This window comes from Pleurodeles waltl, chromosome 8 (genome assembly GCF_031143425.1).
Source record: "Pleurodeles waltl isolate 20211129_DDA chromosome 8, aPleWal1.hap1.20221129, whole genome shotgun sequence".
NCBI classification, from domain to species: Eukaryota; Metazoa; Chordata; class Amphibia; order Caudata; family Salamandridae; genus Pleurodeles; species Pleurodeles waltl.
In genome coordinates, this window is record NC_090447.1 from 1,503,598,545 (window position 1) to 1,503,624,063 (window position 25,519).

General features: G+C 43.7%; 1 protein-coding gene across 1 annotated transcript in view; it reads right to left on the minus strand.

The window, feature by feature from the left end:
- Nucleotides 1–25,519, minus strand: part of LOC138248831 (beta-1,4-galactosyltransferase 3-like) — a 304,863-nt gene that overhangs the window by 188,922 nt on the left and 90,422 nt on the right. The window contains exon 2 of the mRNA XM_069202774.1: nt 14,325–14,810. Coding sequence (XP_069058875.1) covers nt 14,325–14,565 — 241 coding nt within the window. The 5' untranslated portion in view covers nt 14,566–14,810. The remainder of the gene's footprint in view (nt 1–14,324; nt 14,811–25,519) is intronic.

Consider the following 25,519-nt stretch of genomic DNA (forward strand, 5'->3'; position numbering starts at 1 on the left):
TCTGCAGTTTGCGTAGTTGCCTGTGTTTGGTAAGAAACACTTTTTTGCACTGTTTACTTCAATGAGTATCATTCCCATGCCTGAATCAGTTTTTTGTAAATGGTGTAATAATAGCAGCATATCCAGCTTATGTTTTATTGTGTGTGAAACGCTCCTTGGAGTTTTACACTGTGTGTATTGTTCTGTCTTATGTGTAAATTGTATTTTGTTTTTCCTTTTTAGTGGGATATCTTTGGTGCTTAATGTGCCTGTGCAGAGTAGGTGCTGGTGAGTCTAGCTGTCTCTGGCAAGTTAGTGGTATATTTGTTTAGTATATAGGTTCTTTGTGATAAAGCCACACTTTATTACTTATCTTACACAGTGTTGGTTGCTGTTGGCATATTTATCAAGTTACTTTTATAAGGAAGAAGCATGGCTAGCTGCAGGATTACAGCTCAGCAGGTTGTTGGTATGCTTTTTTTAATCTTCCTCAGACCACGATTATGAGACTGACTCTTCATCTGAGGAAGTGCAAGATTCTGGCAGTGAATTTCCCGTCTAAGAGGAATCATCGGATGATGAAGCCACTCTCAGTGCGGATGTAGTGCCTGTTTTAGAAGAGGGTACTGATGTGCTGACAGTGCAGCAACCTGGGGCTGAAAGGCTTCCCATTGGAAGATCTGAACTCTGGGTTGCCCCAAACATGGTGCAAACAGTGTTGCCCGCCTTCATGGTTTTGCAGGGTGTAGAGTTAATACTGAAAACTTTTTGGCTATAAACTTCCTTGAGTTGTTTATGGATGATGTATTTTGAGTGAGATTGTTGAGCAGTCTAACTTGTATGCTGAATAGTATTTGATGAACAACAGTGCCAGACATAGTCCCCGCTCTAGAGCTACCCGGTGGACTCCAACAAATCTGGAAGAGTTGAAGAAGTTTTTGGATTTAACTTTTTTGAAGGGCTTGATAAGGAAGCTGTTGCTGTCTTCATATTGGTCTACCAATCCCTTGATGGCAATGGCCATATTTCTTGTAATGAAGAGTCGTGATCGGTATTTGCTCCTGCTTCGGATGCTGCATTATGGTGAAAATGCTTTAGCGTTGCCACAAGATCACCCTGATTTTGACTGTCTTTTTTTAAGATTCAGCCTGTCCTTGATCACTTAGTAGATCAATTTTCAGAGTTCTATGTTCCAGGGAAAGAAATGGCTGTGGACGAGTCTTTGGTCCTGTTCAAGAGCCATTATTTTTTTAGGCAATACATTCCTAGCAAGAGGGCACACTGTGGGATTAAGATGCACATGTTGTCTGAGAGTAGTACAGGATAGGTCTAAAATTTCTGGATCAACACTGGTAGGGATTACACTAGACTCCCCTGGTTGTCCGTCCACTTTTGGAGTTAGTGAGAAAAATGTGTGGGAACTTGGTAGAGGACTTTTCAACAAAGGTCACCATTTGTACCTAGATAACTTCTAAACTGGTGTGCAATTGTTCAGGGAATTGTTCAATGTGGACACTGTTGCTTGTGACACAGTCCACTCGAACTGTAAAGGTTATCCACCGGGGCTAATGAGTTAAAAAAAAAAAAAAAATTAAAAATAACTTGAGCCAGTGCAGTGCCTTGCGTAATGATGAACTGCTAGCTGTGAAATTACCATCCATGCTTAAAGCACTTCACCTGTGACTGTTTGGGGTCAGTTTGCTGAAGTGCACACACATGTGTGCATTTTAGACTACAATAAGCACATGGGTGGTGTAGATAGGGTAGATCAGAGGTTGGCTTACGTTTGGTATAAGAAGTTGGCTATCTATCTCTTCTATTTAGCAACCTTTAATGCTTTTTTGTGTTCAAGGATTGTTCTCCAGAGTCAAATATGACTTGTGTTCAGTTTCAGGAATCTGTGATAGGCAGCCTTGTTGCAGTGGAACAGGCAAGTGTTCCTAGAGTTGGAGGGGTGGAGGATGTGGCAAGATTGAAAGATAGACACTTTCCTGATCACATTCCTCCCACGTTCAAAAAACAAAACAAAAAAACAATCCCCGTCAGTGATGTGGAGTCTGTAGGCAAAGAGTAATGCGGAAGGAGAGTCGTATGCACTGCTCTATTGTCCTTCTAAATCTGGGCTGTGTGCCTGCTTGTTTTCGAAGGTACCACACAAAAAATACTTTTTGGGTGCATCTGTGAGCGTTGCCTGCTCTGTACTGTGTTATGTTTTTTGTTCAGTTCCATGGTTGGCATTAGTGTGACGTATTTAGTAACAGCTGTTATGTTTGTAGTTTTGTATTCACTTACAGTTGGGTTGTTTTTTCGTTTTTGTTTTAAAAAGAAATGTGATGTGGTGTATGTGCAGACTGGCACTTAGGTGGCAGTGTGTGTGGACTGATGCTTGGCTGGCAGTGTGTGTGGACTGGCAATTGGCTGGCAGTTTGAGTGAGCTGGCACTTGGATGTCGGTGTGAGGGAGCTAGCACTTGGCTGGCGGTGTGACTGAGCTGGCACATGGCTGACAGTGTGAGTGAGCTGGCACATGGCTGTCAGTGTGTGAGTAGTGACTAGCTGCTGGTAACTACACACACTGCTAGCCAAACCCCTGTCCACACACTCCATCAGATGGTGTGATTGCTGTGTCAGGCATGGGGGAAGATGAAAGTGATGTGCCCTTGAGTGGTGCTGTTTGTGGATGCAAGTGTTGTAATGTGCTGGGCCAGCGGCGTGAATGGTCGTGTGTGTCAAGTATGAAAGGTGTGAATGAACTGTAAAGCGGTTGGTGGCTTGACTCTGCTTTACAGCTCACGAGCTGCGAGTCACTGGTTCAGTTTTTTGGCCTATCAATTATTAACAGTGCATTTCATTTTTGTGAAATCTCTTGTTATTAAAATTTCATCTATTGAACCATCACTCACCAGTGTGCTAAATCCAACAAGTATGTATGTGTGCTTGATGAATATATGGTTGTGAAGTAATAATTGTTTTTCTGTCTTTCTCTGCTAGGGTGTACATCGCCTCTCCATCATTGTCTCTTGTCATGAGACTGGCGGTGTGAATGATCCTGTTTGTATCACGTATGAAAGGAGTGTGAATGACCCGTAAACCAGTTGGTGCCTTGTCATGGCTTTACAGCTCAAGAGCTGTGAGTCATTGGTTCAGTTTTTTTGGCCTATCAATTATTAACAGTGCATTTCATTTTTGTGAAATATCTTGTTAATAAAATGTCATCTATTGAACCATCACTCACCAGTGTGCTAAATCCAACAAGTATGTATGTGTGCTTGATGAATATATGGTTGTGAAGTAATAATTGTTTTTCTGTCTTTCTCTGCTAGGGTGTACATCGCCTCTCCATCATTGTCTCTTGTCATGAGACTGGCGGTGTGAATGATTCTGTTTGTATCACGTATGAAAGGAGTGTGAATGACCCGTAAACCAGTTGGTGCCTTGTCATGGCTTTACAGCTCAAGAGCTGTGAGTCATTGGTTCAGTTTTTTGGCCTATCAATGATTGACAGTGCATTTTATTTTTGTGAAATATCTTGTTAATAAAATTGTATATATTGAACCATCAATCACCCTCATGCCAAATCCAACCAGTACCTATGGATACCAATGAAGAGAGTGAAAGAGAGAGCTCACTCACCTTCCCAACATAATAACAACCACAAGAAGCGTACACACTACCAAGTCTATCACTTCTGTGATGTCCCAAAGGTTACCATGATTGAAAACACGCCATAATGGTGGGTAACAGCAAGACAATTTCATTGCACTTCTCCTCTCAGTTGGAAATTCAACTCACAAAAAAACCCGCTCCACTGTAATCAGGCGTCAAAGCACACCCCTGACACGATAGGTGTTGAGGGTGGGACCCCAATGGTGAAGCATGCCACCACCTAGATTGGTGGGTGAGGGGTCTTTTTAACAAAACCTGAGAGCATTTTTTTACAATTTGAGTGTTTGGGACATCAAAGAAGTAAGAAACTTGGTAGCGTGACTGCTTCTTGTCTAGGGAAAATCTACCAACTCTAGATAGATTCGAAAACTAGACACCCACAGGAGTACAGGGTGGCATTTATGTGTCATATTCTTCCAGAAACAGAAATAAACCAGAAATTTCATACCATCCAGCATTCCCCTTCCTGATAAAAATGCTACCTCATGTGTGTGTGTGTGTGTGTGTATGTGTGTGGGCGGGGGGAGTAGGGGGGGTGGCAGGAGGGCTAGGTGTCCGAGACAGGGAAGTGCCCAAAACACAACGTGGACATATCAAAATTATCTATCACAATAAAAAATGTTTTTGCACGGGGCATCTGCGTTTTCAGTCCTAGGCTCAGCAGCTATCTGGGGAAATTGACCTTCTTAAAACTAGACAGCCGGGGGAGTACAGGGGTGTGTGGCTTGTGTGAATCCCCCAAAGTTTTCTTACCCAGAATCCCCTGAAAACCTCAAATTTAGCTTTAAAAAAAAAAAAAATCCTCACATTTCTGTGTGGGATATCTGTGCCGGCACAAATTTCCTACCACCCAGTGTTCCCCTCAGCGTCCCGACAAAAATGATAGTTCACTTGTGTGGGTGGGCCAAGCGCCTGTGACAGGGAAGGGCCAAAACCGTGTAGAGATTGAGGGGGCACCTAAGCATTTTCATACATGCAGTTTTTATTTTTTTAATATGCTTTAGCCGGACTCTGCTTTGGGCACTATTAGAAATCGGATCTCTAGTTGGCAGAGGTATACACCCATGTCCAAGTAAAGAACACAATCCTAGTCAGGGTAAGTCACAACACAATCTAATGCTCACCCTCTGGTAGCTTGACACAGAGCAGACAGGCTTAACTTAGAAGGCAATGTGTAAAGTATTTGGGCAATAACGCATACAGTAACACAGTGAAAACACCACAAAAGTACTCCACACCAGTTTAGGAAAATAGATATTTATCTGAATAAAACAGGACCAAAAAGACAAAAATCCAATATGCATAAGTCAGGATATTACTTTTTAAAGGTTCAGAGTAGTCTTAAGCCACAGGGATTAATGATTGTATCCTTTTAACACAGTACCTCGGATGCTTCAAAAGTAACGCAGAGGAGGAGAAGCGTCAGAAAGTAAAAGTGATGCGTTGTTTTTTCCAGCGCAGATTAGTTTGATGCATCAATTCTTTCCTAGCAGGTAAGGTGTTGCGTTGATTTCCAGGCGCAAACATTTACTTCCTCAAGGCAGTTTGGGGAACATTTGATGCCCCAGGAGGAAGCGTGGGAAATCCAAAACGCACTATGGTGATGAAGCAGGCGCTGCGTCAATTCGGCAGACGATGGAGTGGTTTTTCCAGCCACAAGACAGGCACTGCATCGATTCTTCAGGCATTGCGATGAATTTTGCAGGTGTTGCGTCGGTTTTCCGTTGCAGTGGATTTTCTCCCTCAGTTGCAGTCTTTGATGGCCCTGAGACTTCTTAACAGGAGGCAAGATCAGTCCAAGCCCTTGGATATAACTTGTTGGGGAAGGTAAGGTCCTTGCATCAGAGTCAGGGGCAGCAGGGAAATAAGCAGGAGAGCAATCCTTCTACAAACGCAGTCCAGATGAATTCTTTGGTCAGCACGGCAGTTTCTCTGACAGAGTCCAGTTGTAGGTCCAGAAGTGTCTGATTTAGTGGGGTCACAGACCCAGTACATATACCCAAATGTGCCTTTGAAGTGGGGGAAATTTCAGAGTGGTTTTGAAGTGAACCAGTTCTCCTTTCAACCCAGTCCTGTCTGTCAGGAGACCTGTGGGATGGGAGAGGGTTATCAGTCCTTTGTGTGAGGGCAGGCCACTAGCCTTTGAAGTGTAAGTGAGAGCCCCTCCACCCTTCCTGCCCAGGAAGACGCATCAGTAGACATATTAATGCAGATGCAGCGGAGTGTCCTTTGTTTATTGCTGTCTGGGTGTAATGCACAAGGGGATCTGTCAACCAGCACAAACCATACGTGGACTGGAGACAGGCTGTAAGACATAGAGAACAGTAAGTGCAGAGAAATGCCTACTTTCTAAACGTGGCATTTCTGAAAGAGTAATGTTAAATCCAGCTTCACCAGTAAGCAGGATTTCTCACTACCATTTCAAACATGGCAAGGTTACTCTTCTCCACTTAAAAGTATACAAGGGAATTTCCAATGCTGGCATAAGAGAGGAGCAAGCGTCAAGGTAGTGAAAAATTACTTTGGGAGTTTTTCACAACCAGGACGTGTAAAACTTACAAGTACATGTCCTGCCTTTTACTTACATAGCACACTGCCCTATGGGCTACCTAGGGCCTACCTTAGGGGTGATGTTAGAAATGGGGTCTCTAGTTGGTGATGATATACACCCTTGTCCACCTAGGGATCATAATCCTAGTTAGGGTAAGTCACACACAATACAAATTATCCTGTGCCCAGCCACTGGTAGCTTGGCACTGAGCAGTCAGGCTTAACTTAGAAGGCAATGTGTAAAGTATTTGTGCAATAAATCATACAGTAACACAGTGAAAACACCACAAAAGCACACCACACAGGTTTAGAAAAATTTATGATATTTATCAGAATAAAATAAGGTAAAAATGATAAAGATCCGATAAGCACAAGTTAAAATATCACTTTTGCACGTTAAAATAAAAAAATAGAAAATTTAAAAAAAGGAAAAGAGTCTTAAATCTTTGAAATCAACAGTTGTCTCTTGATTACACAAAGTACCTGGCTTGCGTAAAAAATAACACGAAGGCTGCAGAGGAGGAGATGCGTGGAAAAATATGGTGTGCGTTGGATTTTCTGAAGCGGCACAGACAATGCATAGTTTCTTTCCACCCTGCCGGGGCTTGCGTTGTTTTTCAGGATGCAGTCTTGCTTCCACACTGCAATGTAGGGATCTTTTTGATGCCCGTGGACGATGCGGGGAAATCCTAGGCATGCTGGAAGAAGTCACAGGGGTTGCATCGATCTGGTGTGGTGATGCGTTGAATTTTCTGTCACAATGCAGGCGCTGCGTTAAATTTTTACTCAGAAAGTTGGGCTGCGTTGTTCCGGTTTGGCTGAGCGGTGATTTCTTGTCGCAAGACAGGATGTGCGTCGTCTCCAGCTGGCTGTGTCTCTATTTTCAGCGCACAAGGAGCTTCCTGAAGAGATTAAGTGGGTCATTACAACCCTGGTGGTCTTTGACCGTCAGGGCTGTTTTGACGGAAGCACCGCCAACAGGCTGGCGGTGCTTCCTGGGGAATTACGACTGCGGCGGAAGCGCCGCGGTCGCACCACCGGGACCGACTGTTTCCCGCCACTTGAGTCCCGGCGGTTTAAATCCTCCAAGGCAGCGTTGCAAGTGCTGCCCAGGGGATTACGATTCCCCCTCCCGCCAGCCTTTTCGTGGCGGTTTGAACCGCCATGAAAAGGCTGGCGGAAAGGGGAGTTGCGGGGCCCCCTGCCACGGCCCCATGCAGCTTTTCACTGTCTGCATAGCAGCGAGTGAAAAGCGCGACGTGTGCAACGGCACCCGTCGCACAGCCGCAACACCGCCGGCTCCATTTGGAGCCCGCTCCTGTGTTGCGGCCCAGCAGGGATCTAAAAATAGACCCCACGGGAGTGCGGCTGCATTGGCAGCCGCCCGGCGGTTCAACCTTGGCGGGCGGCAGTTGTAATGAGGGCCTAAGTCTTTTTGGCCCTGAGACATCAGAAAACAGGAGGCAAGCTCAATCCAAGCCCTTGGAGAGCACTTCTCAGCAAAGTCAGAGGGCAGCAGTCCTTTGGGCAGCCAGGCAGTTCCATTTGACAGGTTGCAGATTCAGGTCCAGAAGTGTCTGAGTTGGTGAGGTCAGGGACCCAGTCTATATATCCAAAAATGCCTTTGAAGTGGGGGAGACTTCAAAGAGTGGTTTTGAAGTGCACAAGTTCCCCTTTCAGTAAGGTCTGTCAGCCAGCATCCCAGTAGGGGGTTTGGCAGTCCTTTGTGTGAGGGCAGGCCATTAGCCTTTGAAATGTAAGTGTCAGGCCCTTCACTCTTCCAGCCCAGGAAGACCCATTCAGTATGCAGATGAGTGCAGGTGTAACTGAGTGTCCTGTGTTTGTGGTTGTCTGGGTGAAATGCACAAGGAAGCTGTCAACCAGCCCAGCTCAGATGTTGACTGGAGACAGGCTGTAAGGCACAGATGGATTTTAAGTGCAAAGAAATGCTCACTTTTTAAAAGTGGCATTTCTAAAATGGTAATATAAAATCCAACCTCACCAATAAGCAGGATTTTCTATTACCGTTCTGGCCATACCAAATATGACATGGTTACCCCTTTCTAATCAGGATCTACCACTCAAAAAGTATATGAGTGTAGCCATAAAATGCTAGCCTATGAAAGGAGCAGGCCTCACAGTAGTAGAAAACGAATTTAGGAGTTTTCCACTACCAGGACATATAAAACACACATGTACATGTTCTGCCTTTTTACCTACAAAGCACCCTGCCCTATGGGTTACCTAGGGCATACCTTAGGGGTGACATATGTAGAAAAAGGGGAGTTTAAGACTTGGCAAGTACTTTTAATTGCCAAGTTGATGTGGCAGTGAAACCGCATACACAGGCATTGAAATGGCAGGCCTGACACATGGTTAAGGGGCTACTTATGTGGGTGGCAAAATCAGTGTTGCAGACCCACTAGTAGCATTCAATCTACAGGCCCTGGGCACATAAAGTGCACTTTACTAGAGACTTACAAGTAAATCAAATATGTCAATTGGGAATTAACCAATGTTACCATATTTGATGGAGAGAGCATATGCTCTTTATCACTGGTTAGCAGCGGTAAAGTACACAGAGTCCTAAAACCAGCAACAAAATTGTCAGAAAAGTGGAGGGAGGCAGGTAAAAACTTGGGGTATGACCACCCTAAGGCTGTCAGGTCTAACAAGTGACATATGTAATCAAATGGGAGTTTAAGGCTTGGCAAGTAGTTAAATATGACAATTGGATACAAGCCAATGTTACCATGGTTAGGGAGAGAGCATATGCACCTTAGCACTGGTTGGCAGCTGTTAATTGCCCAGAGTCCTAAAGCCAACAGAACGGAGGTCATAAAAAGAGGTCAGAGGAAGGCAAAAAGTTTGGGGTGACCCTTCAGAGAGGACAACGAGGGATCCACGCAAGCCACACCTCCCAGGACTCCCCCGAGTGTTTAATTTTCAGAAATATCTGTGTTTGGTATATTTCCTTACATGGCCACCGAACCCAGGACCAAACACACAGGCGCCTCCTACCCTTAGCAAAAATAGGTTGTTTTGTGATCGATAATTTTGATGTGTCTACATTGTGTTCTGGGCCCTTGCCTGTCGCCGGCACTCGGCCCACCCACACAAGTGAGGTAGCATTTTTATTGGGAGACCTGTGGAAACGCTGGGTAACAGAAAATTTGTGGCTCCCCTCAGGTTCTACAACTTTGAATCACAGAAATCTGAGGAAAATGTATTTTTTAGACAACTTTTGAGGTCTGCAAAGGATTCTGGGTGACAAACTGGCAAGAGACCCACAAGCCACCCCATCAGGTGTCTAGTTTTAAAAAATGTACAAGTTTGCTAGGTTTCCCTCGGCGCCAACCAAGCTAGATCCCAAAATCCACAGCTAGGCATTTTGCAAATAAACAGTCAGTTTTCAAAGGAAAAATGTGATCTGTCAACATTGCGTTTTGGGGTGTTTCCTGTCGTGGGCACGGGGCCCACCCACACAAGTGAGGCACCATTCTTATCAGAGACTTGGGGGAACACAGACTAGCGGAATAAGTGTCATTATCAATTGTCTTTCTCTGCATTTGTGCCTTCCAAATTTAAGACAGTGTGTAAAAAAAAAGTCATTTTGAGAAATGCCCTCTAATTAACCTGCTACTATACCTACCCATAAATTCAGAGATGTGCAAATAACCACTGGTTCTAAACTCCATATCGTGTGCCCATTTCAGAAATACATAGATTTTCTTGATACCTATGTTACCCTCTTTATAGTTTATCAAATTAATTGCCGTATACCCGGTACATACTGAAAACCCATTTCAAGGTGTAGCTCAATTATTGGCTCCGCGCAGCTTGGTTTCTTGGAGAATCTGCAAACCCTATAAATCCCTGCAAATAGAACGGTCCAACAGATGTAACAGTATATTGGCTTTGAAAATCTGCCATAGTTAACCGCTTCTATGCTTTGGACGAGATGATCTTGTCCAAGCCTACAGTTCCCCTGTGCCTTGGACGAGATCATCTCGTCCAAGGCACAGGGGAACTTGGGGGAGCGCTAGCGCGCCCCCCGTGCACCCCCCTCACCCCCAAGGCGGGGATGGAAGGGGAACACCTTCCCCTTCCACCCCCGCTCTCCCCTGTGACGTCAGCGCGCAAGCCACTAGACACCAGGGAGTTTTTTCTTTGCGTGAATTTCACGCAAGGGGAGTGACCCCTTAGGCAAGGGTCGCTCCCTGGGGGGGCAAATTTATTTTAGGCCATTTCTGCCCCCCCTGGGGACAGAAACCTCTAGGCGCCAGGGCAATTGTTTTTTTTTTTGTTTTTTTGTTTTTTTTAGAGATGGGGAGCGACCCATCAGGCAAGGGTCTCTCCCCAGGGGGGCAAATTGTATTTAGACCATTTCTGCCCCCCTGGGGGCAGATTGGCCGAGTTTAGGTCAATCTGCCCCCAAGGGGGCAGAAACCACTAGGCACCGGGGATTTGTTTTTTGGCGCCAATGTCACGCAGGGGGAGCGACCCCGTAGGCAAGGGTCTCTCCCGGGGGGGGGGAGGGGGGAAATTTATTTTAGGCCATTTCTGCCTCCCCCCCCCCCCCGGGGCCGGCTGAGCTACAGGCCAAACTCCACAGGTAGGCACCTTGCAAAAAACACCTCTGTTTTCTGTGAAAAAATATGTTGTGTCCACGTTGTGTTTTGGCCCATTTCCTTTTGTGGGCGCTAGGCCTACCCACAGAAGTGAGGTACCATTTTTAATCGAGAGACTTAGGGGAACTCTGGGTGGAAGGAAATTTGTGGCTCCTCTCAGATTCCAGAACTTTCTGTCACCGAAATGAGAGGAACATGTGTTTTTTTTTTGCCAAATTTTGAGGTTTGCAAAGGATTCTGGGTAACAGAACCTGGTCCGAGCCCGCAAGTCACCCCATCTTGGATTCCCCTAGGTCTCTAGTTTTCAGAAATGCACAGGTTTGGTAGGTTTCCCTAGGTGCCGGCTGAGCTAGAGGCCAAAATCTACAGGTAGGCACTTTGCAAAAAACACCTCTGTTTTCTTCCAAAAATTGGATGTGTCAACGTTGCGCTTTGGGGCATTTCCTGTCGCGGGCGCTAGGCCTACCCACACAAGTGAGGTATCATTTTTATCGGGAGACTTGGGGGAAACGCTGGGTGGAAGGAAATTTGTGGCTACTCTCAGATTCCAGAACTTTCTGCCAAAGAAATGTGAGGAAAATGTGTTTTTTTAGCCAAATTTTGAGGTTTGCAAAGGATTCTGGGTAACAGAACCTGGTCCAAGCCCCGCAAGTCACCCCTCCTTGGATTCCCCTAGGTCTCTAGTTTTCTGAAATGCACAGGTTTGGTAGGTTTCCCTAGGTGCCGGCTGAGCTAGAGGCCAAAATCTACAGGTAGGCACTTCGCAAATAACACCTCTGTTTTCTTTCAAAAATTTGGATGTGTCCACGTTGCGCTTTGGGGCGTTTCCTGTCGCCGGCGCTAGGCCTACCCACACAAGTGAGGTATCATTTTTATCGGGAGACTTGGGGGAACATAGATTAGCAAAACAAGTGTTATTGCCCCTTGTCTTTCTCTACATTTTTTCCTTCCAAATATAGGAGTGTGTGTAAAAAAAGACATCTATTTGAGAAATGCTCTGTAATTCACATGCTAGTATGGTCACCCCGGAATTCAGAGATGTGCAAATAACCACTGCTCCTCACCACCTTATCTTGTGCCCTTTTTGGAAATACAAAGGTTTTCTTGATAGCAATTTTTTACTCTTTATATTTCAGCAAATGAATTGCTGTATACCCGGTATAGAATGAAAACGCACTGCAGGGTGCAGCTCATTTATTGGCTCTGGGTTCCTTGGGTTCTTGATGAACCTACAAGCCCTATATATCCCCGCAACCAGAGGAGTCCAGCAGACGTAACGGTATATTGCTTTCGATAATCTGACATTGCAGGGAAAAGTTACAGAGTAAAACGTAGAGAAGCATTTATGTTTTTTTCACCTCAATTTTAATATTTTTCAGTTGTTATTTTCTGTAGGAAACCCTTGTAGGATCTACACAAATGACCCCTTGCTTCAGAATTTTGTCTACTTTTCAGAAATGTTTAGGTTTCTGGGATCCAGCATTGGTTTCATGCCCATTTCTGTCACTGACTGGAAGGAGGCTGAAAGCACAAAAAATTGCAAAAATGGGGTATGTCCCAGTAAAATGCCAAAATTGTGTTGAAAAATTGGGTTTTCTGATTCAAGTCTGCCTGTTCCTGAAAGCTGGGAAGCTGCTGAGTTTAGCACCGCAAACCCTTTGTTGATGCCATTTTCAGGGGAAAAACCACAAGCCTTCTTCTGCAGCCACTTTTTCCAATTTATTTTGAAAAAAAACGAAATTTTCCCTGTATTTTGGCCAATTTCTTGGCCTCCTTCAGGGGAACCCACAAAGTCTGGGTACCTCTAGAATCCCAATGATGTTGGAAAAAAAGGACGCAGATTTGGCTTGGTTAGCTTATGTGGACAAAAAGTTATGAGGGCCTAAGCGCGAACTGCCCCAAATAGGTAAAAAAAGGCCTGGCACAGGAGGGGGGAAAAGCCCTGGCAGCGAAGGGGTTAAAGAAGTTACAGATGTAAACATAGACAGAAATGGATGTTTTGTTCAACTTAATTTCATTTCATTTTAACTGTTACTTTCTATAGGAAAACATCTACAAAAAAAAAAAAAAGATCTACACAAATTACCCCTTTCTGGATTCAGAATTTTGCCTACTTTTCAGAAGTATGCAGCTTTATGGGATCCACCATTGGTTTCATACCCATTTCCCCCATTAACTGGAAAGATGTTGAAAGCACAAAAAATAGGAAAGATTGGGGTATGTCTCAGTAAAATGCCAAAACTGTGTTGAAAAAATGTTTTTTCTGGTTCTAGTCTGCCTGTTCGTGAAAGCTAGAAAGATGGTTATTTTAGCATCTCAAACCCTTAGTTGATGCCATTTGCAGGGAAAGAACCAAATGTTTTCTTCTGCAGCACTTTTTTTTCCCCCATTCCCCCCCAAAAAAAATCCAAATTGTAGCTGTATTTTGGCTAATTTCTCGGACCCCACCGGGGAAATACACAAACTGTGAGTACCTTTAGAATCCCCAGGATGTTGGAAAGAAAGGATGCAAATTTGGCAGCGATAGTTTATGGGAGCCCAAGCGCAAACTACCTCAAATAGCCAAAAAAAGGCTTAGCACAGTAGGGCCAAAAGGCTTAGCATCGAAGGGGTTAACTTTTGTGGTGTACAAAGAGCAGAGTTGAGGATATTTTATCAAATAGCTTCTGCGTCTGTAAGAATTGTATCCCAAGTCTTCTACACGTCAGCAATTGATTCCCAATTATTCCAATATTACTCCTATACCCTGTAGACCCTTATTTGCTGCACCGTAGTGCTAGGTTTCACTGTCAGAAAATGGATAATGCAGAACGAACAATGCACCAACAACAACAGGTTTCCAAGAAGAGACTGCTTTAACCCTCTTGACTTCCTTCAGCAGGAAGTGTAGGGTTTTGTAGTATTTTCAGGTTTTGGACTGACTTGATTCAGAGCTTCAAGTCAGGCAAGTAACATGGCGATCCCTGCTTTTCTATTACTCATAAGCCTTCCAATTAACTTTTTGGGGCTGACTGTGGACATTGTGCTAAGGAAGGAGTCACCAATGTTACAGAGAAGTTGAAAGTGAAGTGAAGAAAAGGAAAGATCAACTAGTTATTGCTTTGGGAGTTTTAGCTGCTATGCAAGGAGGACAGAGTGTGTGTGTGTGTGTGTGACACTTTTAGAATAACTTTTCTCCCCTCCCTACTGCGATACAGTCAGGCAGTCGGACTCCTGGATATATGTGTATGTTATTTTATATATAACACACAGAAGAAGCGAGGTAAAGGAAAGACCAAGAAGATAAGGGGCTCTGATAGAAACATAGTGAGGTTAAGGACGGCAAATACATTACAAAAAGTGCTGACAAAAGAGAGTGGCCAACTACAAATTCAGTTGGAAAGAAATAGATATACGGAAAAGAGGACAGTTATTAATTACAATACAATTATAAACAGTTCACTCCCTTCCCAAAAGAATATGGAAATCATGACAAATATATAAAAAGGCGATGCCATACCAAGTATTGGTGACTTCACAGGACAATATAGCATATCGTCTACATTTGTAACCGGAGTGAACAAGCTGAGGTTTGTGTACACATCTTTAGTTTTGGAATAGTCCCAGTGACGTGACTGTCCAGTGATAAATCCCTGCAGAACATCAACACCTCCTCGCCGGTATAAAAGCAGAATAAATACTAGTTGGGTAATAATGAGAACCAGCACAAAAGTTGATCTGTCACCACGTGATAACAACATTATGTTTGTCAGCAAGGACAAGTCTGTTTACAAAGGCAATTTGCTGGATGAGGGTGGCGGTCAATTTACATGGATACATTTCTTTGTAAGAAGTCTCTTTCTAGACCTAAATGTTGCTTTCTCCGTTAAATTCATCCAAAATAAGCACGGGCATTCTTTGTAACTGCCCGAAGGCACTCCTGTGACTTGGGTTTACATTGTGTGATGTATATGCAACGAGGAACTACTTCTCCACAAATACGTCTCTGTAAAATAAAAATACAAAAAAATTAGGCCTCTAAACAGATGAAATTACACATCTGTCTCTTAACATGGTCTTATTTCAACCTCAATCATCAGCCACTTATTGTTTCACACAAATGTGTGCTAACTTACTCTTGATAATGGCAGGAGAAACATGAGGTGGGACACTGAAGGATATTACAGAACATTTAATGGCACCCAGGGTGTGAAAAAATCCCACATAAAACAAAATACTTATGTAAAGTCCGGTTGAGTAGTTACAACCGATGCCTAGTAGATTCAGTTGTGTTATACGGGTTTTGACAGTGGAGTAAAAAATTCTAAGTAGAAATAACTTGTTAATAAATAAAAATACTAACTGAAAACAATGACCACAATTAGACACCAAGAAGATACTTGAACTAACTTGTTTTGTGTTAATAATAGTTCAGCAAATATTCAATACTTGCATCTCACCAAATGAATCTAGCATAAACAATCTGTAACTTATCACTTGGAATTTCCGTCAGGGGTGGTAACAGAGTCATTTCAAACTGCTCTCTTAAGCAGAAATGTGGCATGATCACCAGGAAAGAAGGAAGGAGATAACACAATAAAAGAATATGGGAAGTATATTTTGTTGCACTACAGTCAAGAAGGAATAAGGTTACTTACCTGTAACTCCGATTCTCCAGCATTGGTATTTTTCATAGATACACATGCTAGAATAATTCTCCATCGCCAGACTGGGAATCCCGGATTCTTTCAAGAGCAGTCCATATAAACCTACCATCAGCACATACTCAGTCTATAACATACCATAGTAAATCAAAAGGCATCTTTTGCAACCCATCATTTTTATATAACCCAAACGTCAGCCAATTATAATGCTCTACCTCCACCTGATCTCCCAATGAACCTTCCAACTGTTAGATTTTCGGAACCGCAGTTAATACCATTTTTCTTGTGACATTTGAAAGCCTCATTTAAAGAGAGGACGGCATGTGAATCTATGAAAGATACCAATGCTTAAGAACCGGAGTTACAGGTAAGTAACTTATTTCCTTCTCCAGTATTGGATCTTTCATAGATTCACATGCTAGAATAACAGATTAACATGGTAGTGCAGAATTGCCAACGTTCACATTTGGATGGTGTTAAAACAGTGAGGCTTACCTTACACTATGGCAAATCTACATAATAATGCCTTGTAAAGGAATGAATTGTCTCCCAAGTCACCGCCTTACAAATGTCCAACAATATTCCTGCAAAGTAAACTGTTGAAGCTGCCATTGCTCTTGTGGAATGTGCCCTGACTCTCCTTGTCAGATGCCTGTTTATGAACATGTGCGTTGTAGTAATACATGAACCAATCTACCCCGCTATTGTCTGTTTAGATACTGCCCTTCCCTTATTTCCTATACCGTATGCAACAAATAACGTCAGGTGGTCTTATGTCCCTGGTAGCTTGCAAATAACATTTTAGATACTTTTTATGTCTAAGGAATGTAATACCTTTTCTGCTACTTATACAGGGTTTGAAAGAACGTTGGTAACATTATCTGCTGTCTTAGATGAAAAACAGTTGGTACCTTAGGTATAAATTTGGGTTTTTTAAGAGCATCACATTATTTTTCATGACCTTTTAATATGGCTCTCTGCAACCTAATTGCCCGGCATTTCTCCTACTCTCCTTCCAGGCATTATTGCCAAAAGAAAAACAGTTTTCCATGTTAAATGGTTTAACGCCGATCTGTGTATTGGCTCAAACGGAGCTTTCAACAATTCTGCTAGCACTGTATTAAACTCCCACTCAGACGCCAACCTTTGAATTGGAGAAAATTCTCTAAACAAACCTCTCAAATTCTTTCACTATCCTCTGAGAATGTAATGAAGTTTTATTCGGTCTCCTAACAAAACTTGAGATCGCTGTCAGATGAAATTTCACTGATCCGTACTTTAACCCAGACTTAGCTAAATGCAACAAATAAGGTAAAAATGAATGTGCCTACATGAGTGTTGGGTCTAACTGATGGTCTTGTGCCCAACACACAAAACACTTAAACTTCATATCATAGGTTTTTACTCTCAAAAACCCTTGCCTTCTTCAGTATGTCTACAATCTTCTGGTAAGTGTCCAAACTCTAAGTCTTGATGAGCCATGCCTTCAAGTGTAATGACTCTAAATTGGGGTGGAACACTTGGCCCTTGTTCTTGGTCACCATGTTCGCATGCACTCTGATCCGTACTGGCTTGCTAATGGACATTGCTAGCAGATTCTCATACCAATGTTGTGGCCATGTAGATGCCAAAGAATCACCACGCAACCCTCCTGTTTGACCTTTCACAAAACTCTTGCTATTGACGGGAGCGGTGGAAATGCATAAATTAATTTCCCTTTCCAATTGATTGTGAATGCATTGCCCTGAGATCCTGGACACTAACACCTGCTCACAAATTTCCTGCACTTGTTGTTTTGATTAGAGGCAAACATATCTCAAACAGGTTTTCCCAATCTTCGGACACCTCACTCAACTGTTTTGTGTCCATTTCCCATTCGCGAGTATTCCAAAGCAGCCTGCTCAGATGATCTGCTTGAACGTTGTCTATCCGAGCCACATGCTCTGCCATTAATGACACATTGTTGGCAATGGCCCATTTAAAAAGCCTCTGTGCTTCCTTCGATAGAACCAACAATTTAGTTCCTGCTTGTTTCTGAATGTAATGCATTGTAGTATTGTTGTCTGTTCTCACCATCACATGACTGTTCTTTACTAGTTGCTGAAAAACTGCCATTGCCAGTTGCCCAGCTCTGTGCTCTAGCACCTTGATGTGTAACTATTTTCCATCTTCGGACCATGTTCCATGAACTACCTTGTTTGTTACATGCACACAACCCCTAACAGATCACTGATGCATCAATGGAATGTTCTGCAGTCTCCTTTTATGTAAAGTTTGACTCTTGAAAATATTGCTGCTTCTTGTCCACCACTGAAGCCTCTCCTTCATACTTTGAGTAACTTCAACCAAGTCATACCAATCTCCATCTTTTTGTTGACGCTGCTTGGCCATCTCCCCTTGAATGACTCATTCGTAATCTGCATTGGGGCAGCAATAGGATACACAATGACATTGTCCCCAAAACTGCCTTAACTAGCCTTACTGTCACTTTTTCAGCCACTTCCTTCACCTGATTTATCAATTTATTTCCTCTTTCTTCTTACGGGTATACCATTCCCTTCTCCGTTTTCAATATTGCTCCTACATACAGCAAATCTTGGGTTGGTTCCATCTTTGACTTCTTGATGTTTCTACCAAGTTCCGAAAACAGAAGAACCATCCAAGTAATCTCCATTATCTCCTTGTTTTTGGTTAGTGTGGCAGCTTTCAACCAATCATCTAGATATAGCTATACCATGCCCCCTCTCTTCTAAAAGCTGCCACCAGAGCAATAGATTTTGAGAAGATTCACTTTGAAAGGATAGTGTTTCCCTGCATCCATGAAACAGAGGTACTTTCTCTGACTCCTGTGAATTGGTATATTGAAATATGCATACTTCATATCTATTGAGCTGAGGAAATCTCCCTTCTTTAAGAAATCAATCAATCAGTTTTTGTAAAGTGCAACTACTCACCAGTGAGGGTCGAAACGCGCTAGTGGTGGGTCTGGGCCTCATTTCAAGAGCCACGTTTCGAGGTTCTTCCTGAAGATGGTGAGATGGGCTTTGTCTGAGGTGCGTGGGTAGGTTGTTCCAGCTCTTGGCTGCGAGGTAAAATCGCCTGCAACATGACCATATGAAGCCCTGTAGCTTTATATACTTGTTTAATTTTCTTAGATCTAATATTGGACATCAGACTCTTGATTGTTTTCAACATGTGAAAGAACCACAAATAAAATTCTTTGCAGGTCTCTTTTATAGGCACTGTCTATGTGCTCCTCCCTTGAAGATTTTCAACATTTCTTTTTGTAACTTTCTCAAATGTTTGTGCTTTTCTTTTTCTGGAAGAGTAGTTGGTGGCTCCTTCACCAACTCCAAGACATGCCCCTGTCAGACAATATCTAATACTTTTTTGTCTGTTATCTGCTTCCATTCCATTGCAATACAATAGCATTCGTCCCGCGACTGTCAGCTGAATTTCGGGGACTGTGTTCTTTAAGGAGACATAACCTTCCGCTTTTGCCTTAGTATCTTGAAGGCTGATTTCCTCTTCTTGCTCTACCTTGACCTTGCCTGTAGCCTTGTCCCCTTTGTCTTTGTTGTCTACATTGCTGACTAAATGAATTGTATTGTCCATACTGTCGGTAGGGCACATTTTGTCTGTAGGGTCGAAAAAGGAACCCTTTGTCATAGTATTAAAAAACTGCTCTTTGTAACCTCTGTATGACTGTCTTCATTGCAGCATACCAAGAGTGACCCGTTTCTGTATCTGCTTTTATGGCTTGAAGTGTTTCATCAACCTTATTGCCAAATACATTATTTCCATCAAATGACATGTACATGAGCCATGACTGTACCTCCGGTCTGAATGTCGTACTTTTCAGCCAACCGACCCTTTGCCTAACTGTCTCATTTCAGACTTGCCGAAACGCACATATTGACGCATCTATAGCTACATCTATCAATAATGCAGATGCCAGTTCTCTGTCCCTTAATATTACTTCTGGCTTTTCCTTATCCTCTTCAGGCAACTTCTCCAGGAACAGGGCCATGTCACTCCATGACTGCCTGTCGTAATGGGCTATGATTGTCATAGAATTTGCAATTGTTATTGCATCAGCTGCTCGCACATTGACTAATTTGCCCATGGAATCCCATTTCCAACCTTCTTTATCCGTGGGTGCATGCTTGGCGATGGCTGATTCCTGACCCCCGCGAACATGACCGGCTCAGTGCGAACTTAATTGAAAATGCATCCCCTTGCATCTTCAGCTGCTTTGTACTTCCATTTAATCTTTGAAAGATTTACTTAAGCAGTAGCCGGATTCTGAATCATCAGTAGACCTTCTTTCCACAGGTGATGTAATATGGGTATTGACCTTTTTCCTTTGTGCATCTTCTCCCTAAAAGAAAAATAAAAGAAAAAACATTTTGTGCAACAGAACCGGCAGACTAAAACGTTCTGAGGCATTCTTTATTAGGGAATGAAATCTCCCTAGGTCATCTTAGAATAAAATACGTTTAATGGGTTCTGGCCTAGCATCCTTAGGTACGCTGAATTTATCCCATTCTGAATCATTATCAGGCATCTCTGAGCAGCTTCGCATCTCCTTATCATCTATTTAGTCGTTATCATCATCCACATCGACGCCATTGAAGGACGAATCCAACTGACTCTCGTGATCATTATCAATCTCATTATCCAGTATTCTCTCTGAACTATCATTCCTAGAATGATGCTGTTTATTTTGACATTTTTCCCCATTGCAGAACTGGCAGCTGTGGTGTTGCATTGTTGTCTTTTTGCCTTCATTCCTCCTGTGCACAGCCACCATATTCTGTAACGATGTAAACATTCGGCAGGCACTTGTATCAACATGACATTTGTTCTTGACCTTGTCTCCGTTGATAACTTGAATATTCCTCATCATCAATGTACTGTATATCTGGACCGTCCTACTCATCGCTATTATCACTGAAAAATGTCTCAATATCATCCAAATCAGGGACTACTGCTCCCTGAGGCCGGCCTTTGTTTGGCAATGGGAAACTGTCTTGTAATCATTTGAGTGACACGGGTGAAATCAAAATTGTCTCTAGTTAAATCTGCCTCAAAGCTGTCATGCAATTTACTTGTTGCTGCCAATGTGAGTTTATTTGACACTGCCAAGGCTTGCTTGCCACTTATTCTACTTATATCTACATTTGCCTTTTTTTTTTTGTATTTTGTGTATTTGACTTTCTCAAAGCTTGTTTATTATCACTCCTTTTTGCACGTCAGTGCTTGTTTATTATAACTTGCTTGATTCCTCGCATATCCCGTCGACAATGGACGGCCTTTATGTCTCCATGAAGATGGACTCTGAAGTTGGCCTGGTCGACGAAGGCAACATTGCATCATCTATGCCCCTCGCCTGATAGAGTTTCTCTCCTCGCTGGCGAAGGCAACACAATTTCAGGCCTCTCCTTCACCGACGGATCTCCCGTCTTCATGGGCGCAGGAAACAATGCAGTGTTCCTCTGCCCCGTCTATGGAGTCTCCTTCCTTGGAGAATGAAACATCACACAGCATTTTACCCGCTGCTGAGTTGTCGAGCCTTTTACCTGTTAACTTAACAGTGCTTGACTTTAAGGATTTGGGGTCATTTTTAAAACTGTTTTTGCTTTTCTCTACTGTTTTCAAAGTCAGAAACGTGATGCTGATGTTTGACCTTACCACCTACTGTCTGAATCTTAGTGGCAGAGTCAGAGGGTCGTTGGACATTTTTATCTTTTGCCCTCTCCTTACCCATCTGTCTATCCAAGGGTGTAACCGCCAGTCGCCTCCCTCTGTCCTTTAATGTGAAAGTCTGAAATATTGTAGTCATCTGGCTTACATTCAGGGTGTAGGCAATATAGGCACTTTTCATGCGCATCTTCAGCATGTATATCTTCTTTTTACCACGACACACGTTCTAAAAAGAGATTTCCTCAATATTGCCTCTGCCATAATTTAAAAAATCCTTCCGGTGAAGAGCTGTCGGAAGGGTTCCTGCACTCTGAACGTGTGGTAGGAAATCTGACTGAAGGTTCAGTGGGAGATCAGCTGGAGGTAAAGCATTAAAATTGGCTGAAGTGTGGGTCATATAAAGATGATGAAGGGTTGCAGAATATGCCTGTTGGTTTACTATGGTATGAAATAGTTTGAGTATGTGCTGATGGTATGTTATATGTACTGCTGCTGACAAAAACGGCAGTTCCCAGTCCGAAAACTGGGAATGAATCTATGAACGATCCAATGCTAGGGGAGTATGTGCTTTCACATAATGGGCTTCCTTTAGATTCCAAAGACAGGCCATACAATTTCCTGTTACACACCATTTTTTAAATAATATGTGTACAGTCCAAAAAAGTCAATAAGATTATAAATGCGTAAATAAATCCTACAAGCAATGAGCATATGACAATTTTGACACCCGAAACGTATCACCTGCAATAAGTATGCTCAACAATACAGCATGTTGTAGAGAACCACGGATAAATGTTAAGAGCAAGATGCCATTGCAGAATATAATAGTGAGTGCAGAGGATCGAGGGAATTGAATTTGCATATAAACCAATGGAATAGTTCTCAGGGGTAAATATCAAAATGCACATTTGTCAGCAACGGTGTCTTGTGCCACCTTTCTCTGCCCTTATCGGAAGAGTGCTTAACTAAACAATCCAGAAATATAACAAATAATGCACAATTTGGGGATAGTGACAAATAGAAGGAAAAACACTCAAAGATCTATATTGCATTACTTTTCTTCATGTGGCGTGCTCATGTTGTGTCTCTCAGCTGTCTTTGAATTGATGCATCCTAACCATTTGATATGTAACAGAGACAAGCCAGAAGTTCTTATATTTGTTTCCTTTTAGCTCAAATGGTGGTATGCCTGTTGGCCCGATAAAGATGGTTTAAAATCTTGGAATCAAATGTTATAACAAGTTATCATTTCAGTCACAAGTGACCTCCGTAGTAGGAACCTGCTTTGGTTTGCAGTTTCTCTTGTTGGCTGCTCAGACAACAGTTTTCCATGCCTTAATAACATCTAGGCTGGACTCTTTCAATGTTATCTACATTGGCATTCCTGACTAATTGATTAAAAGCCTGCAGATTGTTCAGAATGCTGCCACTCAGCTAATTCTAATCTTCCACTCAGAACATCTGTAACGCCACACCTAATATCTCTTCACTGGTTACGGGTAAAGAAGTGTATTATTTTTAAATCTTTGGTGCTCATGGACAAGTTACTTACCTTAGGTAAGGCCTTATCTGGTAGAGACAGATTCCTTATCTCCAGGTGCCAGACTGGATCCAGATATTTTTTGTGAGCAGCACCCCTGCATGCAGGTAGGCTGCGTCGTTCTGCTCCATGTGGCGGCGTCAGAGCCGGAAGCAACATGTGCGGTGCCTTTATAGGCGCCGCCTCAGCACTCTGACGTCAGTTTCTTTTTTTGACTTTCCCCGTCAGAAGTGCAGAGCCACAAAGAACACTGACCACTGGTGAGGAGAACAAGTGGTCGCAGCTTGAGTTATGGTAGAAGGAGCATGCAAGCCTTAAGGGGGTTACTTTTTGGCCATTGCACAGCAGATCATATTCAGAGCACAAGCCATCGGGAGATGGTCCGCTTCTGCATGTCCCATCTTTTCTTCGCTCAACATACCCCACAAAGAGCTGGTTGCCCAACAGGAACTTTCATGAACAGTCAAGGTAGAACAACAACGTTCTTTTTGTGTCCAGACGGTGAAGTAGCTCGTCTTACTTGGAGGGATGTGGTGGTGAGTAAAAAGTAGGCAGAGTGATGGATTGGCCTACGTGAAAAGGAGTGACCACTTACATTAGAAAGGAAATCTCGTACAAGAACTAGTGTGCCTGGGTAGATGTTCAAGGAGGGAAGCTTGGATGACAAACATAAAGCTCGCTGACCCTCTGGGGAGATGATATTACCATGAGAAAAGCTGTCTTGATGGTACAGAGCCCGAGTGAACATTGTGCAAAGGCTCAAAAGGAGCGCACATAAGAAAAGTGAAGACAAAATTGAGGTCACGCTGGGGCATAATGAAAGGGGAAGGTGGAAACAAATATGGAAAATCTTTCAAAAATCTATTTACAATAGGGGACTTAAAGAGGGATGGCTGCTCAGGCAACTGCAAAAAAGCAGGAACAGCAAACAGGTAGTCCTTGAGAAAGCCCCGATCATTGCCCTGCTGCGCAAGAGAAAGAATAGATAGAAGGACTTCAGAGAATGGAGCAGAAACGGGATCGATCTGTCTTTTTCTACACCATGCCACAAACTTTCCTTAAAGGCAGATGAATACCATCTTGGTGGAGGGTCACCTAGTTGCCCCCCACCCCCTACAAAGTGTTGAACTGCCAGGTATATGCCCCGACGTTCCAGTCATGACCAGAGATGCACAGCCTCTTGACAAAGGGTCCCCTGACCCCATCCTGCCCAGTTTGTTTGCAGTACTGCATAGTGATGGTGCTGTTTGAATACCTGCACTAGCCTTCCCTTGATGGAGGCTAGAAAGGCTTTCAATGCTAGCTAATTCCCACTGCAGAGTTTGCATTTGTCAGCAGGCATGTGGCACAAGCAGGATGCAGTAGGCCATGAGGGCCAGTCGGCTCAGAGTCATCTCACCGAAATCCCGGATAGAAGCTGAAGCATTTGTATTATTAATCCTGGACTCCCCGTTCGGGAGGCTAAGCCCAAAACTGCACTGTGACCAGTACAGTTCAGATGAAAAGGTTCATCTGAGAGGGAGTCAGGTGTGACTTGGGCACATTGGTAGTGAACCCCAGTGAGTGCAGAAGGCCCACCGTAGTGTGAAGGTGGGAGACAACAGCCTGGGGCAAGCCCACCTTCAATAGCAAGTTGTCGAGATAGGGGAAAACTGGCACCCCCTGATCTCTGCAGATGCGCTGCAACCACCACTATTCCCTTGGTGAACACTAGAGGGACACTCGTAAGGCCAAAGGGGAGCACAGTGAGTGAAAGTGCTCGTGACCTACCGTGAGCTGCACGCAATATCTGTAAGCAGGCAGGACAGGGATGTGAAAATGTGTGTCCTGCAAGCCCAACGCTACCATCCAGTCTCCTGGGTCCGGGGCAGACAGAACTTGATCAAAAGTGAGCATTCTGAATTTCTTCTTCTTGAGGAAGAAATTGAGAGGGCACAGGTGGAGAATAGGACAAAGGCCTATGTTCTTCTTGGGCACCAGAAAGTAGTGGCAATACCAACCACGACTTACTTCTGGTGCTGGCACCCTCCTTATGGCTCCTTTGGCAAAGAGAACCGCCACTTCCTAGTGAAGAAGGGATGGGTGGTCCTCCATCATCCTGTCATTAAGAAGGTGGTGACGAGGAGCCGTGGAAAGGTCCAAGGACATGGCCCTAGCCCTGCTTTCCTTAAAGAGCTCCAACGTTGATTCTGCCTCGTCTCCAAAGAGGCAGACACCATCAAAGGGCATGTCTAAAAGTGATGTTTGGACATCCCTTAAAAAGCCCGTTGTCCTCAACTAGGCATGGCGCAGTGAGGCCACCGTGGACAAAACCACTCTACCCAGTGAGTCAGTGGTGTCCAGTCCATATCTGATGATGACCGTAGCTGCATCCCTTCCGTCTTCAACAGCCTGGGAGAGCACGGCCTGGCCCTACTCTGGAACTGTTGGCAGCACCTGCACAACACTATCCAACAGACTAGGGGGCATATGATCCCAAAAGGCATGTGGTGTTCATGGACCGCAATGCCAGGCTGGTGGAAGAAAACATCTTCTTTCCCAAGCTGTCCAGCCTCTTGGATTCCCGATTCTGTGGTGCAGATGCAAATGTGCCAGGGTTTAAATGACAGGTGGAGGTTTGGACCACCATGTTCTCTGGGGTAGGGTGTTGTGTAAGAAAGCTGGGGGTCCCCTGAAGCGGGGTGGTGGCAGCAGGCAACTGTCCTGTTCGCCGGAGCCCCTATGCTGGGCACGGGCCAGGTCCCAAGCAGGACAGCAGTAAGAACTTCATTAAATGGGAGAAGTGGTTCTGAAGGGGACACACCT